General features: G+C 51.0%; 1 protein-coding gene across 22 annotated transcripts in view; it reads right to left on the reverse strand.

The window, feature by feature from the left end:
- The window catches only part of CUL9 (cullin 9), a 40,545-nt gene that overhangs the window by 13,581 nt on the left and 9,386 nt on the right, over nucleotides 1–17,578 (reverse strand). For 7 of the 22 annotated variants that reach the window (XR_016234589.1, XR_016234590.1, XM_017345139.4 and 4 more), the window contains 18 exons: nucleotides 15,623–15,830; nucleotides 13,240–13,436; nucleotides 12,650–12,867; nucleotides 11,572–11,818; nucleotides 11,382–11,487; nucleotides 10,600–10,827; nucleotides 10,257–10,347; nucleotides 9,961–10,132; nucleotides 8,247–8,352; nucleotides 7,880–7,975; nucleotides 7,447–7,622; nucleotides 7,045–7,178; nucleotides 6,537–6,716; nucleotides 6,061–6,170; nucleotides 5,765–5,947; nucleotides 5,464–5,624; nucleotides 4,956–5,184; nucleotides 4,678–4,858 (listed from right to left, as the gene is read on the reverse strand). Coding sequence is in view for 9 of the 22 variants with exons in the window: in XM_017345139.4 (XP_017200628.3) it covers nucleotides 4,678–4,858; nucleotides 4,956–5,184; nucleotides 5,464–5,624; nucleotides 5,765–5,947; nucleotides 6,061–6,170; nucleotides 6,537–6,716; nucleotides 7,045–7,178; nucleotides 7,447–7,622; nucleotides 7,880–7,975; nucleotides 8,247–8,352; nucleotides 9,961–10,132; nucleotides 10,257–10,347; nucleotides 10,600–10,827; nucleotides 11,382–11,487; nucleotides 11,572–11,818; nucleotides 12,650–12,867; nucleotides 13,240–13,436; nucleotides 15,623–15,830 (3,023 nt within the window). In the remaining 13 variants the exon portion in view is untranslated. Of the gene's footprint in view, nucleotides 1–3,734; nucleotides 3,823–4,677; nucleotides 4,859–4,954; nucleotides 5,185–5,463; nucleotides 5,948–6,060; nucleotides 6,171–6,536; nucleotides 6,717–6,820; nucleotides 6,908–7,044; nucleotides 7,179–7,446; nucleotides 7,623–7,879; nucleotides 7,976–8,246; nucleotides 8,353–9,960; nucleotides 10,133–10,256; nucleotides 10,348–10,599; nucleotides 10,828–11,381; nucleotides 11,488–11,571; nucleotides 11,819–12,649; nucleotides 12,868–13,239; nucleotides 13,437–15,622; nucleotides 15,831–17,578 lie in introns of those variants that run through there. The other 15 variants (XM_089333926.1, XR_016234596.1, XM_051854721.3 and 12 more) reach the window with 15 other exon arrangements.

The raw sequence follows: 17,578 nt of genomic DNA on the forward strand, positions 1-17,578 counted from the left end.
TTGTTCAGAAAGGAGGGAAGTGATATTGAGAACTCAAGCCCAGGGGCAGGTGCTATGGCGTAGTGGGTAAAGCCGCTGCCTGCAGAGCTAGCATCCCATATGGGCACCAGTTTGAGTCCCGGCTGCTCCACTTCTGATTCAGCTCTCTGCTAAGGTCTGGGAAACTAGTGGAAGATGGTCCAAGTACTTGGGCACCTGCACCCGCACCTGTGTGGGAGACCCAGAAGAAGCTCCAGGCTCCTGGCTCCTGGCTTTGGATGCATCCAATTCCAGCCACTGCGGCCATCTGGGGAGTGAACCATTGGATGGAAAACATAGAAGACACTCTCTCTCTCTCTTTCTATCTATCTCTATCTCTGCCTCTCTGTAACTCTTTCAAATAACTAAATAAATAAATATAAAAAAAAAAAAAACCCTCAAGCTCAGAAGTTAAATATGTAAGGGCATTTGGCCATAGAAACAGAACGTGTAACTTTTAAAGCTGTTAGAGACAAAAAAGCCAATTTTAAAAAATCATTCAGGGGCTGGCACTGTGGTGTAACAGGTCAAGCTACCACCTGCAATGCCGGCATCCCGTATGGGTCCCAGTTAAAGACCCAGCTGCTCCACCTTTTTTTTTTTTTTTTTTTTAGATCTATTTTCTTTATTTGAAAGACAGTTACAGAGAGAGATAGAGCCAGAGAGGTTGGGGGAGAGGTCTTCTATTTGCTGGTTCACTCCCTAAATAACCACAACAGCCAGAGCTGAGCTGATCCAAAGCCAGGAGCCAGGAGCTTCTTCCAGGTCTCCCACGCTGGTGCAGGGGCCCAAGGACTTGGGCCATCTTCTACTGCTTTCCCAGGCCATAGCAGAGAGTTGGATCGGAAGTGGAGCAGTCAAGACTCAAACTGGTGCCCATATGGGATGCTGGCCCTGCAGGCCAGGGCTTCAACCCACTGTGCCACAGTGCCGGCCCCCACTCCACTTCTGATCCAGCTCCCTGATAATGGTCTGGGAAAGCAGCAGATGGCCCAAGTGCTTGGGCCCCTGCCACCCACATGGGAGACCTGGATGGAGTTCCTGGCTCCTGGCTTTGGTCTGAACCAGACCCAGCTGGTGTGCCCATTTGGGGAGTGAAGCAGCAGATGGAAGATCTATTTCTGTGCCTCACTTTCTCTGTTGCTCTTACTTTCAAATAAACAAACAAATATTTTTTTAAAAGGCAGAGGGTAGAAATATTAAAAATATACTAATCAAAGAAAGCTAGTATACTATTAATATCAGAGAAAACAGACTTTAAGAAAAAAGGCCTTATTAGAAAGTCACTTCATAATAAGGTTTTAAATTCCTATGAAGACTAAACCTGTGAAGTTCATTATAGCAGCCATTAGTCGCATGTGACTTTAAAAAATCATTTTAAATTTACTTTTTAAAAAGGATTTATTTTTTATTTATTTGAAAGGCAGAGCTACAGAGGGAGAGGGAGAGACAGAGAGAGATTGTCCATCTGCTGGTTCACTCCCCAAATGGCTGCAACAACCAGGGCTGAGCCAAGCTGAAGTCAGAAGCACTGGTTCAAGTTCTTGCTAATCTGCTTCTGATCCAGCTCTCTGTTAATGTGCTTGGGAAAGCAGTGGAAGATTGGGCCCCTGCCACCCATATGGGAGACCCCGTGGAGTTCCTGGCTCCTGGCTTTGGCCTGGCCCAGATATGGCCATTGTAGCCATTTGAGGAGTGAATCAGAGGATGGAAGCTCTCTCTTAGTCTCTTTCTCTGTCATTCTGCCTTTCAAATAAATCTTTTAAAAACTGTATCTAATAAACTTTACACATATGTATGTATATGTGAATATATACACATGCAAATAGAGCAAAACTGACATTAGAAATTTTTTAAAATAATCATCATAATGATACATTTTCACACACCTCTCTCAATAGATCAAGTAAACAAAAAAATTAGTAATTTTGAGGCAGACTTTTTGTCCGGTGGTTAAACAGCTTTTATCCTACTTTGGAGTGGCTGATTTGATTCCCAGCTCTGCCTCCTGACTCCAGCTTCCTGGCAATGCAGACCCTGGGAAGCAGCAATGGTGGCTCACCTGCGTGAGATCTGGATGGAGTACCTGGCTCCTGGCTTTAGCCCAGGCCCTGCCCCCTCGCAAGCATTTAGGGGTAATCCAGCAGATGGGAGAGCTCTGTGTCTCTCTATATCTCAAATAAATGATTAAGAAAAAAAATTTTTAAGACCTCTATGGAGCAAGCATTTGGTGTAGGGGTTAGGATGCCATTGGGTGGGCGTGGCGCTGTAGCATAGTGGGTAAGCCTCCGCCTGTGGTGCCAGTATCCCATATGGGCACCAGTTTGTGTCCCAGCTGCTCCTTTTCTAATCCAGCTCTCTGCTATGGCTTGGGAAAACAGTAGAAGATGGCCCAAGTCCTTGGGCTCCTGCACCCACTTGGGAGACCTGGAAGAAGCTCATGGCTCCTGGCTTCGGATGGGCCCAGTTCTGGCCGTTGCAGCCATTTAGGGAGTGAACCAGTGGATGGAAGACCTTTCTCTCTGTCTTCCCCTCTATCTGTAACTCCACCTCTCAAATAAATAAATAAAATCTTTTTAAAAAAATGCCATTTGGGATGTCCACATCCCCTATCACAGTGGTGGGTTCAAGACCTGACTCCACTCTCCATTCTAGTTTGCTGTTAATGTACATCTTGGGAAGTAGTGAGGTTAAAATGGTAGGTTCTTGCCACCCATGTGAGAGACACATACTGAGTTCTCAGCTCCTGGCTTTGGCTGGATGCATTACCAGCTGTTGCAGGCAATTGGGGAGTGAACCAGCAAATGGGAGATGTCTTTCTGTATATTTCTATATTTTTCTACCTTTCTCGCTCTTCCTTTAAAATAAATAATAAACTGTTTTTAGAAACAAATTTTAAAAGACCTTTCTTTTTAACATTTACAAAAATTAGTGGGGCAGTGTCGTGGTACAACAAGTTAAATCACTGCTTCTGATGCCAGCATCCCATACAGGAATAATGGTATGAGTCCTGGCTTTTCCATTTCTGATCCAGATTCCTGATTATGTGCCTTGGAAGGCAGAAGAGGCCACCCACATTAGAGACCAAGATGGAGTTCTTGGCTCCTGGCTTCAACCTGGTCCACATATGGCTGTTATAGCCATTTGGGGAGTGAACCAGCGGATGGAAGATCTCTTTCATGTTCTTGCTGTCATCTAGCCTTTCAAAATAAATAAATCCTTTTTTAAAGTTAGTATGATTACAAAAGATGTGAATAATACTTGTACAATTAATAAGGTCAAGAACATACAGCAGCTAAAGAATACATATTCTTCCTTATCACACATGGAATACAAAATTTTTTTTTTTTTTTTTTTTGACAGGCAGAGTGGACAGTGAGAGAGAGAGACAGAGAGAAAGGTCTTCCTTTGCCGTTGGTTCACCCTCCAATGGCCGCCGCGGCCAGCGTGCTGCGGCCGGCGCACCGCGCTGATCCGATGGCAGGAGCCAGGAGCCAGGTGCTTTTCCTGGTCTCCCATGGGGTGCAGGGCCCAAGCACCTGGGCCATCCTCCACTGCACTCCCTGGCCACAGCAGAGGGCTGGCCTGGAAGAGGGGCAACCGGGACAGAATCCGGCGCCCCGACCGGGACTAGAACCCGGTGTGCTGGCGCCGCAAGGCAGAGGATTAGCCTATTGAGCCGCGGCGCCGGCGGAATACAAAATTTGACCACCTACTAGGCCACAAAGGAATTCTCAATAAATTGCAAAGCTTCAAAATCATAGAAACCATGTTCTTTGGCCACAATGGAATAAAGGTAGAAATCTAAAGAAAAAGATAGGTAAACAAAGAAATATTTGAGAATTTAAAAAATATACTCATGAATACTAAAAGATCAGACAAGAAATAAAAATGGAAATTGGAAAATTCTTACAATTAAGCAGTAAAAATATTACATTATAAAAACTTATGGAACAGTCCAAACATCCATAGACAACAGAAAGGATATTCACACATGGAATGTGATTCAGTAACCCAAAAGAACAAATAAATGATACAACTGACAGCATGGGTAACCCCCACAGACACTCATGTGAAAGAAATCAGACACAGCAAAGTACATTCAATTATGTGATGTTCAAATACACACACACAAAAAATATGGTGATAAAGGGAAGAACAATGGTTACTCTAGGAAGAAGATACTGACTGGGAAAGGTCCAGGAGGGATAAGGCCTTGGGGGTGCTGAGAACATGCTGCGTCTTGATCTGGGAGGTGGATGGGTGAGTGTATACGAGTATAATAAATCATTACATCTTATAATCAAGATGGGCACAATTCACTAAATACTAGTTACACTCTGACAAAAAATATCTTAAAAACTGCACAGGTTCCAGCTAAACCAGTATTCACAGGGAAATGAATAGCCTTAAATATTTTATTTGGAAAAAAGTCTCAAAAGACTGAAAATTAAGTAAGCATGCAACTTGAAGTCAGAAAAAGAAAAGAAGACAAATGTATAGAAGTGGAAGGAAGTCGTGAGGGCACACTTTCCATCCTCCTCCAGGAGACTGCTTTCCCTAGAGACCACACACTCCTACCCAGAGGTCCTCTCCATCTCCTCTCCTGCCACCCCACAGCTCATCCTAGTCTTTGACTCCCTCTCCCTAGATCCTCACTCTGGCTGTAGAAACTGGAGAAGCGGTCAAGCGCGTCACAGAATTCTGCCGGAAAGCACTTTCTGGGATGGTTCAGATAGCAGAGCGGGGAAACCGGCCAGCAGCGTGGTGACAGCACCAGTACAGAAGCTGGTGGGCTTGGGTCTTCAGTAACTAGTTCTCTCTCAGTCTCCTCTTCCTCCTGAAGAACAAGAACGGTTTCAAGGGCCAAGGGCTCCCTTCTTGGGTCCGGTCTTCTCTTGCTCTCCTATTCTCCCACTCTCTCCCTTTGCTCTTACCTCCTCTTTTTCCAGGCCCTGTTCCTCCTCACCTTCCTGCTCCAAGAGCAGCTTATCAAGCTGCCGGAGCTGGAAGAGGTGGAACTGGCGCTGCAGCTCCTCAGAGGTGGTCAGGCTCTGCAACATTAGCTGGGGGAGGCGGTTGGGAAAGCAGAGGCCAATCTGCTCCAGCACGGCCCCCTCCAGCCAGCTGGAGCCCAAGCTCAGGAGACGGTCTGCCATGTAGTGTCTGCAGCACACACAGCCCGAGCCCAGTCTCAGGGTGAGTGCCAGCGTGGCCCAGGCCCAGCCTCCCGCTTCTGAATGCAGGTCCCTCTGTTGCAGCCTAGCCTGTCATATGCCCTACCTCACTTTCTCTTTCCCACTCCCTTCCCACCAGTACAGGACCACCTCCACATCCTAACCTCTCCTCCCCACTGCCTACTCCCTCATCTCCCTCCTCAAACTCCAGCCTTGCCTCCCTCTGAAGCCTAGGCCTCCCGCCCCTTCCCTCTCAAGCTGGACTCACTGGTAGAAGTGCTCAAAGGTAGTGGCCAGCTCCAGCCCAGAAAGGACCATGATGGGTTCCAAGTGCCGCTGAAGTTGCCCCAGCTTTTCCACTCCAGGGGCTCCACCGAGCAGGCCACCCTGGATCTGCTGGTCAATGTGCCTGGCAAACTGCTCACTCATCTGGGGGCAATGGAAAGGGCTCTGGGCAAACGACGAATGAGGGAATGGGGAGTGGAAGGGGGTGAAAGGGGAGAGCAGAGAGAGATGAGCACAGAACACGAGCTTTCAGCCCCATGCGCTGGGAGGCTGGCGGGACTCACGTGAGCAGCAGTGAGGAAGGACTGCTGCAGCAGGGCGCCAGAGAAGCCGTTGCGCAGAGCCAGCGTGAAGGCTGCCCGCGACCCAAACAGTTCTGAGCCTGCTCTCTGCAAGTGCTCATAGAGTTTACAGTAACGAGGCACGAAGTCGGGGGCTCTCCAGGCTGCAGCCAGGAATCTGCTGACCTGAGGAGAAAGGGCAAGACATAGAAAAGGAGCAGCGCCACCCTCACCCCCCCCAACCCCACGCCCCGCCGCCAGCCACCCTGCCAGCACTGCTTCAGCTTGCAGAAGCCCACCTGCTCCTGCACCACGCTCAGCCAGCACTGGGCTATGTTCTTCAGGCTGCTGCTTGGGAGGATGGCTGAAGGGGCAGGGCTCCGGGCCCGACCCTTACTGCTCTTGCTGACTGCGGAGACACAGGGCAGAGGAAGAGGCTTCATCTCAGTCTCTGACTGCAGCCAGGAGCTGTGAGTACTAAGCCCCTGGAAAGGCCCACAGCAGAGCAGTAAGAGCATCCTCCAGGAAAAGGATGCCAGATGCCACCACTGCCTCCAGTGCGGAGTGTCCGGCCTGTGCAATCATGTGGTCTGGCCCTGCCAAGGCAACCGCAGGAGGGACTCAAAATTCAATAAATCTATAGCAGGCTAATTTTTGAAGTTGATCAGTTTGGCCCGTGAATGATGTCATAAATAGCCGAATAGCATTTGGCAGAGAAAAGGTTCCCCACCCCAGCCCTGGGCCCTCAGCTCAACAGGCTGTGGCTGGGACTTACAGGGCCGAGCAGATGGCTCAGGGGAAGACCCAGGAGGTGGCTCCACGTGCACCAGCAAGTGGCAAAGGCGCCGAACTCGAGAAGCAAAGGATGCTGCTGGGCTCAGGGGGATCCGAGAGCGCTCTCTCTGCTCCAAGTACTGACCCAGCAGCCACCCCAGGGAGCTGACACCTTCTGCATCTGCAAGAAGACAGGTAGGGAACAGGTCTCCACGGGAAGGAGGAACAGCCAGCCCAGGGAGGAGGGTGAAGGAGCACACAGAAAGGCCCTAGCCCGCCCCTCACCGAGGTTTGCTGCAGCTGGAGTCTGGGGATATGGTAACAGGGTGATGGGGGTGGGGAGACTCAAATACCAGTCTCAGGGAGCAGTCCCTGGGGTGGAAAAGACAAAGGAACACTGAGGTGACAGGCCTTCAGGGATAAAGACGGGAACCAAGAGAATGAACTCAGGTGATCCCTGGGGATAACTAGAAGGCACCAGTTAGTGGGACCAGCTGGGGGGTGGTTACCGGGGGAGGTGATGTTCTGCACCAGGGGGCTGACCAGGGCCTCCCAGCAGGTCTTGCCCAGTGCTTGGGCAGCCTCATCATCAGGGAGGAAACGATCAGCAAAATTCTGCTCATGGCGCAAAACCCTGTTCAGTCTGAGAACAAATGGTGTATGGTCAGGATCAAAGGCACAGACTTCCCCGAGGCCTCCTCGGCTCAGGAGCAGTCAGCCCCAATCTCCCATGCTCAGCCCTTTTCCCCAGCGCACCCCTCCCAGCACACACTTCCCACCTGTGTTCAGTTTTCCCCTCGTGTCCTGGCTGAGCTTTCCCCTTCACACTCCTACAGGGGCCAACCTGCCTCTACCCAGGTCTTATACTGTTCTGTTCCCCCTGACCATCTTCCTCCTCTGGCCCCACCCACCTGGGACAGAGCTGGAGGAGGCGCTTTCGGTCCTCTGCTATGTCCCTGCTCCAGGCTTGTGCCCGGATTGTGTAGAAGAGACACGTACGGCGACACAGCTGCTCCCGGAACAGGGGCCAAAACGTAGGCTTGGGGCCCAGGACCTCCACACCCCGAACCCGGGTGTCGATACCACCCTGTAACATGCACAAACTTATCTGGCATCTTGGCCACAAAGCACCACAAAAGCCAAGCCTCGTGTCCCAAGTTTCTTAGAACTGCTCAGGACATCCCCATAACTCAGTAACTCAACTCGTTCCTGGGCCACCTCCCAAGCAGACTAGGAAGGAACCGTGGCTAAAGCCCTGGCCTCCAAACACTAGAGAGCATAGCCACTCTGGAGACCCTGAGCCACTTCCTGATCCACAGCCCCAAGCCTCTTCCCGTGCCACACCTGTTGGCAGCGCTTGATGCGGATCTGGATGATGGGCCAGAAGCGGGTCAAGTTTTCCAGGAGGATCACTCGACTGGCAGAGGGGATCACATTCACCTGGCAGGGCAAGAGGAGGAGGGAGAGTGAGCTGTCACCTCCAGGAGTAGGCAGGAAGGACTGCGGACAGCTGTCACCTGGGGACGGTGTGTGCCCTTCACTCTCCCTGCACCGAGCCCAGGGAGCTAGGGGCTCCACTCTCGCCACTTAGCAGGTGAGGTGGTGCCTTCACAGGAGGAAGGGAGGTTACCACTCCCCAGGGCCTGGGTCCTTCCCACAGGCCCTGGGCAAACATAAGGAAGGGGAAGGGGAGGGGCACATGGGTCCTCACTGTGTTGAGTTCAGTGCTGATACAGCTGGCACTGTCGCCCCCAAACACCACCACCCGGGCTGGCATGTAACTGGAGTCCTCACTGGCCACCAGCAGAGTCAGCTGCCTGAGAGAGGAGAGGGCAGTCAGTCATACCAGGAACCTGGTCCTAATTCACAGGCTACAGACACATCTGCCTTCCCCAGACCCTCTGCTGTTCCCTTTAGATTCCCCTCATATGACTTCATCTAAACAGCTTCAACCGGAAATTAATACTCAAGTGACCCCAAGTCCACAGTTCTACCCCAGGCCAGGCTCCTGCACTCTCATATTAAGTACGAAACAGATATTTCATATCATGTTCGTCCCACAGGCAACTCAAAGTTAACAGGCCCAAGTGGAATGATCACCTGTCTACACAAACCCCCCTGCACCCTTTGCTATTTCTCTCTCTTAGGCAATAAAACTGACAGCCATCTACCCCGTACTCAGTGTGGAATGCCGTCACTGTGGACTGGCCCCTCCCACAGCTGCCCTTACCTATCCAAGTCCGGCAGGCTCCTCCCAGTGTCTTCCTGTGCCTGCATCCCCATTGCTGCGCCTACCTAACCACACTGAGCATTTCCCAACCAGACCACCGCATACCCCTCCCAACTCTCCTTCCTGCCACAGTGAGCTTTCTAAATAAAAACCCAGTCTGTCTCTTCCCATCTTGGAATCAAGTTCGAACTTAGCTCATAAAACTGTGAGGGGCTGGCACTGTGGCGTAGTGGGTAAAGCCACCACCTGCAGTACCAGCATCCTATATGGGTGCCGGTCCAATTCCAAGGCTCTCTACTTCTGATCCAGCTCTCTGCTATGGCCTGGGAGAGTATCCTAAGATGTCTCAAGTATTTGGGCCCTGGCACCCATGTGGAAGACCCAGAAGAAACTCCAGGATCCTGGCTTCGGATTGGTCCAGCTCCGGCCATTGTGGCCATTTGGGGAGTGAACCAGTGGATAGAAGAGTTCCCTCTGCCTGTCTCTCTGTCACTCTGCCTTTCAAATAAATATCCATCTAAAAAAAATAAAAAAAGAAAGAAAACCCTCTGTGACATGCCTCTGCCTACTCTTATGGCCTCCCCTCCTGCCACACTGACACACACCCCCTTCCTCCCAGCCACACACAATTATTTAGCCCTCCTCCATCCAGTAAGCATTGTTTCTTCCATTTTGTGCCTATGCCATCTGTCTGGAGTATTCATTGTCGCCTCTATCTAGAGAACACTGCTCAGTCAACTCCTCCTTCTCTTACCCCTCACTGGCCTCAGGATCCAGGGCACAGGTCAGCCGTGATGCCTTTCCTACTCTGTGCTCTGATCTTCTAGCCCGGCTCCCCATCTACACTGCAAGCTCCCTAAACAAAGGTTCCGTAATTCATTGTCCTTGTTTCTCCAGGTACAAATGCCTGGCATTAAACAAATGCCAGTTTAAGCACAGGGTGGTTTGCACCTACTGGGATACAGGTCACCAGCTCCAGAGACTAAAGACATCTATTCTATGTAAGACACAGCAAAGCGTGCCCATGTGCCTATGTGTTCATGCACAAAATGGGTTTGAGTGTGTCCCTCAGGCATGGGGGTTATGGGTGGGGCTGTGCAGGTGGGTGCTCTGGAGATACGTATCGCAGCTATCTGAACATTCGTGTGTGTGTGTGTGTGTATGTGCATATGCATGCACACGGGTGTGTTCACACCTGATAAGAACTCCTCGGTGCATGTGCAAGGTGATGAAGTGGGAGCCGGTGCTGCCGTTGGACTCCCAATAGGTCTTGGGGTTGCGGTCCGTCAGCTTGCTGGCCCGGTGCGGGTTGGAGGACACCTCTATCTTCTCCCAGCACTTGTCCTCTTTTACTTCCACACTGGAGCCTGGGGACAAGCAGGGAAGAGGGGAGGGCACAGCCCAGTGAGTTGAGAGAGAAAAAAGGAAAGGGACCAGGGAGCCGGAAGGGAAGGGAAGAGCAGGTGCAGGGGGAGCCAGGAGGGCACTAACCCTGGCAGAGATGCCTGAGGAACACGTCAAAGAAGGGGATGTTGATGGGTTGGTGGGTTCGTCTGTGGTCTTCAATCTGGCCCAGCACCATCTGCATTAGTGAGGGAGGAACATGAAAAAATATACAGAAACAGGTATAGAGAAAAAGTCAAGGTGTGACGGAACACTAATTCCCTTCTCCTCAAATTCTAGAAGGTCCCTATGGAGTACAGGTTAGGGAACAAGTGCCCCAGAGTTGCGGTCAACTGTACCAAACAGTGATCCCAACGAGGGAAACAAACCAAGTGCTGGTCCCCTACCCTGCGGCTTACGGCCTCTCCGCTCTGTGCCTTTGGTCCCTCACCTGAATGCAGCCAGCCAGGATGCTGGAGGTGAGGTTGCTATAGAGCTGGGCATGCTTCTCGCACTCCGCCACCAGGTCCCGCAACTCACAGCCCAGCAGCAGCTGAGCCGAGTGCTTGTCCAGGACTTTGGAGAGGACCTCTTTGGCTCCCAGGCAGCAGAGCACCACCGCGTAGTCCTTATGCATCAAGGCCAGGTGATGCAGGAAGCAAATCAGCTCCTGAACAACCTGAACCCAGAGCCACACAGATTAATTTATGGGAAACTAAAGGCAGGGTACAGAAGGGCTGACGGCTGGCTCAGTAAGGGAAATGAGCTGGCCAGGATTTGGGGGAAACTTGAAAGCCCACGGAAAGTAGGGTACCAAAGGCAGGATGTTTTGGGGTGCTGGGACCCCAGAGTGAGTTGGCAGATGCAAAGGTCAGGCACAGCTCCCCAGGTTTCTTCCTGCCAGGGCCAAGTTATAGCTGAAGAGCCAACCGTGGTTCCTGAGCCTCCCTCCACAACACACTAACCCTGAAGGGTGGACAGCAAAGAATGGTTTGGTGACTGAAGGCTTCTTCCAAACCCAGATTATAAAATCCAGGTGCAGCTAAAAGGTTTATAACACAAAGACTCCTGTTCCAGAAACTATTAGAGGACATTAGCCTTCCTCTTCCAACCCCCACGCCAGTGCCCCAGACCCATTCACAAAGGCTGGGGTGCAACCCCCCAGAGCCTCCCAAGGCAGCTGGTGACCCAGACGCTGTCTCCCCCTCCAACCCCTTGCCAGGGCTCTGGTACCTCAGAGTCACTGCCGGAGCTACTCAGGCAGTTGAGGCAGGGCTCCAAAACCTCGTGCCAGGGGAGGAGCATTGCCTCGGGGAAATCCAGCAGTCGGGCCATGGCCCTGGAGGAGGGACAGAGCCAGTGAAGTCTCAGCATCCTGCCAGCTTCCCTCCACCCCGGCGCACAGACGCCTTCTGGCCCGCACCTCAGCACAGTCAGCAGCAGAGATTTGTTGGGCCCAGGGGCATCCAGTGTCCGCAGCAACAGGAGGAAGGGCTGGGTCTCCCGCTGGAGGCGCCTGAGGAGGGGTCTCACGGCATCCCCTGGGCTGCCCTCATGGCACAGCACGTGCTCCAAGTCCAGGAGTAGCTCTGCAGATGGGCCCCCAACCAGGGATTGAATCCGCAGCTCAGGGGACCCTTCCTGGCTCTGGGTGCTGGGGGTCTCCAGTGCTGCAGCCCAGAAACACCGGAGGGGGAAAACGTGTACGAAGAGGAGACTTACAAGTTGCTCAAACTGAAAAATGGGAAGGTCTAGAAAACCACCCCCGAATTTTCCTCCCAGTCTGAGGATGCCTGTAGTTTTTACCACACTTTAAAGGATTTTTTCGGGCCTCAAATATATACCTAACCACAACTTAGAAAAAAATCTAGTAGCAAACATTGTCAATTACACACAAGATATTTTTAAATCTCATACAGTCGTAGATTATCTTTTATATTACATAAAATCAAACATTAGCTGTACCAAATATTAGCTATTATAATAAATATTAACTATTATGATTATATCCATATGCAATATATTAGCATGGCTTCTGAGAGGAACTAAGACGCATTGTTGACTGTGATGTCCCTCCACACTTCTGGGTTGTCACTTGCTTTTTAAACCCAAAGGGGCTTCTTCCCCATGATATCAGTATTTCACATTTGTAGCCACAAACTTTCTGTACCATAAATTGCAATTCCTCTCAAGAGGGTCTCCCTGGATGTCATTTCAACCAACTTTCTTTTGTCCAATAAAACTATTCCAAACCTAGCCTATGCCAATGTTATGCTTAAGGCCATTTAGAAGGCAATTTTCTTGCCCCTATGCCAGAACCTCCTTCTTCCCTGGGTCAGGAAGTTCTACATAAGCCTAATTTAAGCACCAAAACCTTGACCCATGTCCTGAATTTGCCTCTTGTCTTTCCAGGAAGGGGCTGGTCCGTACACCATATCCTTCCTGGCCCCGGGCTGCCACTGTAGGGTTCCCCAGCTGACCCGCCCACTGCACGATGGTACCTGTGTGCTCAGGACGGCACGGCGGCTCTGAGTAGCGATTGAGAAGCATCATGAGGATGGTGCGTGTGGTAGGCATGGGCTCTGTCCCCGGTGCTATCCCTGAGAGCCTAAACAAAGTGTCTCTCAGTTCCTGGGTTATAATCTGGTGTCCCAGAGTGTGGTGGTTGCACAAAAGCAGGTTGAGCAGCAGCAGGCCATTTCTCACTGCAGAGGAGCACCTGGGAGGAGGGAGGCGACCCAGGAAGAAATTAACAGAGAGTGAATGCACTGGAAGCAGGGAAGCCAGTGCAGGGGTCCTGCAATTGGGGAAGCTCTTGTGGTCCCTCTGAGCCAGCACATCTGGCCCCCCTGGCCTCTGGCCCCCCCTTCCAACCCCATGAAAGAGGGTCAGGGTCTCTCTTCCCTTTCGGTGGGATTTCTCTGCCCCCAACCACTTGGCCTCTCTTCCAGTGAAAGTCAGAGCAGGCCATCAATGTTTAATCTAGGGGTGACAACACGAGAATTTCTGAGGCGCACGTGAGCCTCCGCAGAGCAGCAGCGGGGGTCTGGGACTCGGCAGGAATGTGGAGTTTGGAGGGGAGTGCCCTGACCCCTCTGTGTTCAGCATCAGGACCACCGCTGCAGGGACAGTGAGGAGCAGGCTCTCAGAGCCTGGGCGTGTGGCTGAGTCGATGCTGGCGAAGATCTCTCTGGTCATCTGGGCATCAAACAAAGGCTGGACAGGATCACGGCCAGTCATGAAAGCAGGGCCCTCCGAGGAGCTGGCAATAGCCAGCATCTTCAGTGCCTGCGAGGGGGGTGTGGAAGCAGAGTTAGGAGTGAGCAGAGCCTTCACAAAGAAGAAGAGGGTCAGGGCCATCATTCTAGACATCAAATTTTGGGGCTGCTGAACTGTTTGCCCATAGGTAGAGCAGGAGACGGAAATGGAAAAGTTACTGATAACAGCAAATGCTAGGGAGGTGGGGAGGGTTATGGATAGGAGGAAGAAAACAAAGCAAACAACAAAATCTAAGGCTGGATAGTGAAATCCCCCTGCTCTTTCTCTCCGCCCCATGTGCTCAGCACCAAGCCCCTCCCTCCAGTGTCTTCCCCCCAGGATGAAGCCCTTTCATGGCACCTAGGTATCTTCTGAGGCTTTCCTTAAAGTTCCCATCTCTCTCGACCCCGCCTTCCTTCCTAAAACTTCTTTCCCCTGAGTTCTAGGACTTCTTATCCTCCTGGCTCTCCTCCTCCGTCTCTCCTCCTCCACCTGGTACTCGCACACTGAAGTTCCTGTTCCCTTTCTCTTCTCACTCTGTGCTCCCTCCCCAGGCAATCTCTTGTCTAATCCCAAGCTTCTGTTACCACTGGATCCCAACACTCCCAAGCCTATGTGCCCTGGCCTTAGCTAGCATCAACCTTTCTCAACAAGGCAGACTGGTCAGAATTATAAATATATATATTTGTAATATGGAAACTCACTTGCTGGTCCTATCGGGAAAAACCAAGTTAAAATAAACACTATACCACAAGAGTGGAGAATGTCTCTCCTGATGACAGGGCTGACTCCAGAGGAAACTGTTAGGGATACGCTGAGCCAGGAATGAGTCTCAAGACAATTACCCTGGCCAGGACTGGACCCTCTAAGCAATTGCTACCTAAGGAAGCTTTCTTTCCTTAGCTACCCCAGCCTGTCTCAATTAGCTGAATTTTGTAGACCTGAAAGTATACACAGTATGATGGAATTTTACTGCAGGGCAAGAATTTAAATTTGTGAGTACAATACTGTATTTTGGTTAGATAATTGAGAGGATCGGGGAGTTCTTTGAGTGCACACAGCCTAGACTGTGAACACGTGGCTATTCTCGGAAGGAACAGAACCTAGTTGGCCCCATAAAGGAAAGAGCCTCCCAGCCTCTCCCAGGATCACCTGCTGTTAAGAGGACAGGTGCTTCTCTCCCTCCGACTGCCATTATACTGCTGCAATCCATTCTCAAAACTGCTCCAGCTGAGCCCAACCTGTCTCCCTTTGGAACCTCAGGCTAGACAGCAGTCCTCTGCCCTCATCACTCACCACCCCACCAGCCAGCACTTCAGTCTGCAAGAGTTAGAACGCCAATTCTTCTGTAAGCTCCCCTGGCCAAGAGCCTTCCTTCCCTATCTCTGGGCAAGGTGGCAGGGCAATGGGAGTGCTGGCTTTGTTTTACCCAATCTGGTGAAGGAGTTGCTTCTGTCTAAGGGTACCACTCAGATAAAAGAGCAAAAAACTACCTTCAGGGACCAACACTGTGGCATAGAAGTCTAAGCCTCCACCTGTGGCGCTGGCATTCAATATGGATGCCAGTTCCTGTCCTGGCTGCTCCTCTTTCAATGCAGCTCTCTGCTATAGCCTGGGAAAGCAGCAGAAAATGGCCCAAATGTTTGGGCCCCTGCACCTGTGCGGGAGACCTGGAGGAAGTCCCTTGCTCCTGGTTTCAGATGGGCGCAGCTCCAGCTATTGTGGCCATTTTGGGAGTAAACCAGCAGATGGAAGACCTTTCTGTCTCTCCCTCTGTCTGTAACTCTACCTCTCAAATAATTAACTAAAAATTTATATATATATAAAACCACTTTTAGTTTAATTGTCCTATCTAGAGACTTCATCTTTAACTGGACACCTAACTAAAACTAAAAGATGTGGGACAGTCAATATACCCAAAAATTCAACTCCCTACCTTCTCTTCATACCTCCTACAACATTCTCCACTGAGCAGACAGACACTTCATGTCCCCGGTTGCCCCATTTTAACCTGGGCATCATTCACAAAAATTCTCTTCTCCTTTCCCCAAACATGTGCACAATCTCCAAGACCACGCTGACTGCACTCTTGAATCCACCGGTACCTCCCCATGCCAACGTCTACACACTGGCCTAAATCTCCACAGTACATCCCCAGCAATCCCCCAATCTGCCTCTCTTGCCCAGCCCTCTCCCACCAGGTCCTGTGCACTCACCGCCAGCCCCGCCTGCTGCACCAAAACAGAAGTCTTATATTCTTGCATGCAAACCAGCACAGCATAGATGCCACCCTCCCTGGCAAAGAGCGGGCGCCACTCGTGCTTGGTCATGAGCAGGTAGAGGAGGCGCAGGGCCAGCACCACCACCATCTTCTCTCCCACCTGGTTGGTTAACAACTCCACTAGGGTCTTCACGAGCTTCTCTCTGCGGAGAGAAGAGACATGGGGCTCCTCATCCGAAGGAGTCTTGCCTAACTTCCCAGCCTTGACTCCAGCTGACTCCTGCCCAATCCCACCCACAAGACCCAGCCTACCCCCTGCCCCCAACCTGTTTGCCTCAGTCTTCTTCTGAATCCCCTTCCCTCTACAATCTAACTGGTGCTGGATCCTGACTTTATGAGGTGGGCAGAAAAGCAAAATGGTCACAAATCCTGGCTCATCTTTTCAAATAAATCACAAATTCAATGTAATTCTAATCAAAGTGCCTAAAAAGTTTTTAAAAGCCACAACAGGAAGATTCAGACACAGGAAGAGAAAATATGCAAGAACAGTTAAGAAACATTTGGAAAAAAATAATGGTGGATTTGTCTACAGTCATCCAGATACAACTACAAACATGTAAAATACAAATATAAACATATGCAAATCAAAACACTGGAATTGATGCAGGATAGCCAAACAGACAGCAGGAAAGAGATGGCCAGCACCTCAGCCACTGATGGAAAAAAACATGTATCAATTAAAACGTGGTATCGGGGCCAGCGCTGCAGCACCACCATCCCATATGGGAGCCGGTTCAAGTCCCAGCTGCTCCACTTCCAATCAAGCTCTCTGCTATCACCTAGAAAAGCAGTAGAAGATGGCCCAAGTCCTTGGGCCCCTGCACATGCATGGGAGACCCTCCCATAAGAAGCTCCTGGCTCCTGGCAGGCGGCAGGGGTTATGGCACAATGGGTTAAGTCACCGCTTGAAACATCTGCATCCCATGGCAAGGTACCTGGGATCCAGTCCTGCCTCTGCTTCCAAACCAGCTTCCTGCTACTGTGCCTATGAGGCAGCAGGTAACAGCTCATGTACTTGGGTTCCTACCACCCACATGGGAGGCCTAGATAGGAGTTCCTGGCTCCTGGTTTCAGCCTGGGCCAGTCCCAGCTGTTGCAGACATGTGGAAAATGAATCAGCACGTGGAAGATTGACCTCTCCCCCACTCTGTCACTCTTGCCTTTCAAATAAATAAATAACTTTTTTTTAAATTATAAAATCTGGGGGCCAGCACCGTGGCACACTGGGTTAATCCTCCACCTATGGTGCCGGCATCCCATATGGGCACTGGTTCTAGTCCCGGCTGCTCCTCTTCCGATCCAGTTCTCTGCTATGGCCTGGGAAAGCAGCAGAAGATGGCCCAAGTGCTTGGGCCCCTGCACCTGCATGGGAGACCTGGAGGAAGCTCCTGGCTCCTGGCTTTGGATGGGCGCAGCTCCAGCCATTGCGGCCATTTGGGGAGTGAACCAATGGAAGGAAGACCTTTCTGTCTGTCTCTCTCATTGTCTATAACTCTACCTGTCAAATAAATAAATAAAATCTTTTTTTTTTTGACAGGCAGAGTGGACAGTGAGAGAGAGACAGAGAGAAAGGTCTTCTTTGCTGTTGGTTCACCCTCCAATGGCCGCCACGGCTGGCGCACCACGCTGATCCGAAGGCAGGAGCCAGGTGCTTCTCCTGGTCTCCCATGGGGTGCAGGGCCCAAGCACTTGGGCCATCCTCCACTGCACTCCCTGGCCACAGCAGAGAGCTGGCCTGAAACAGGGGCAACTGGGACAGAATCCGGCGCCCCGACCGGGACTAGAACCTGGTATGCCGGTGCCACAAGGCAGAGGATTAGCCTATTGAGCCGCGGTGCCGGCCAATAATATCTTTTAAAAAATTATAAAATCTGATGTTGGGGTGTTTGGC

Source organism: Oryctolagus cuniculus, chromosome 5 (assembly GCF_051225735.1).
Source record: "Oryctolagus cuniculus isolate XC-2025 breed Fujian yellow rabbit chromosome 5, ASM5122573v1, whole genome shotgun sequence".
NCBI classification, from domain to species: Eukaryota; Metazoa; Chordata; class Mammalia; order Lagomorpha; family Leporidae; genus Oryctolagus; species Oryctolagus cuniculus.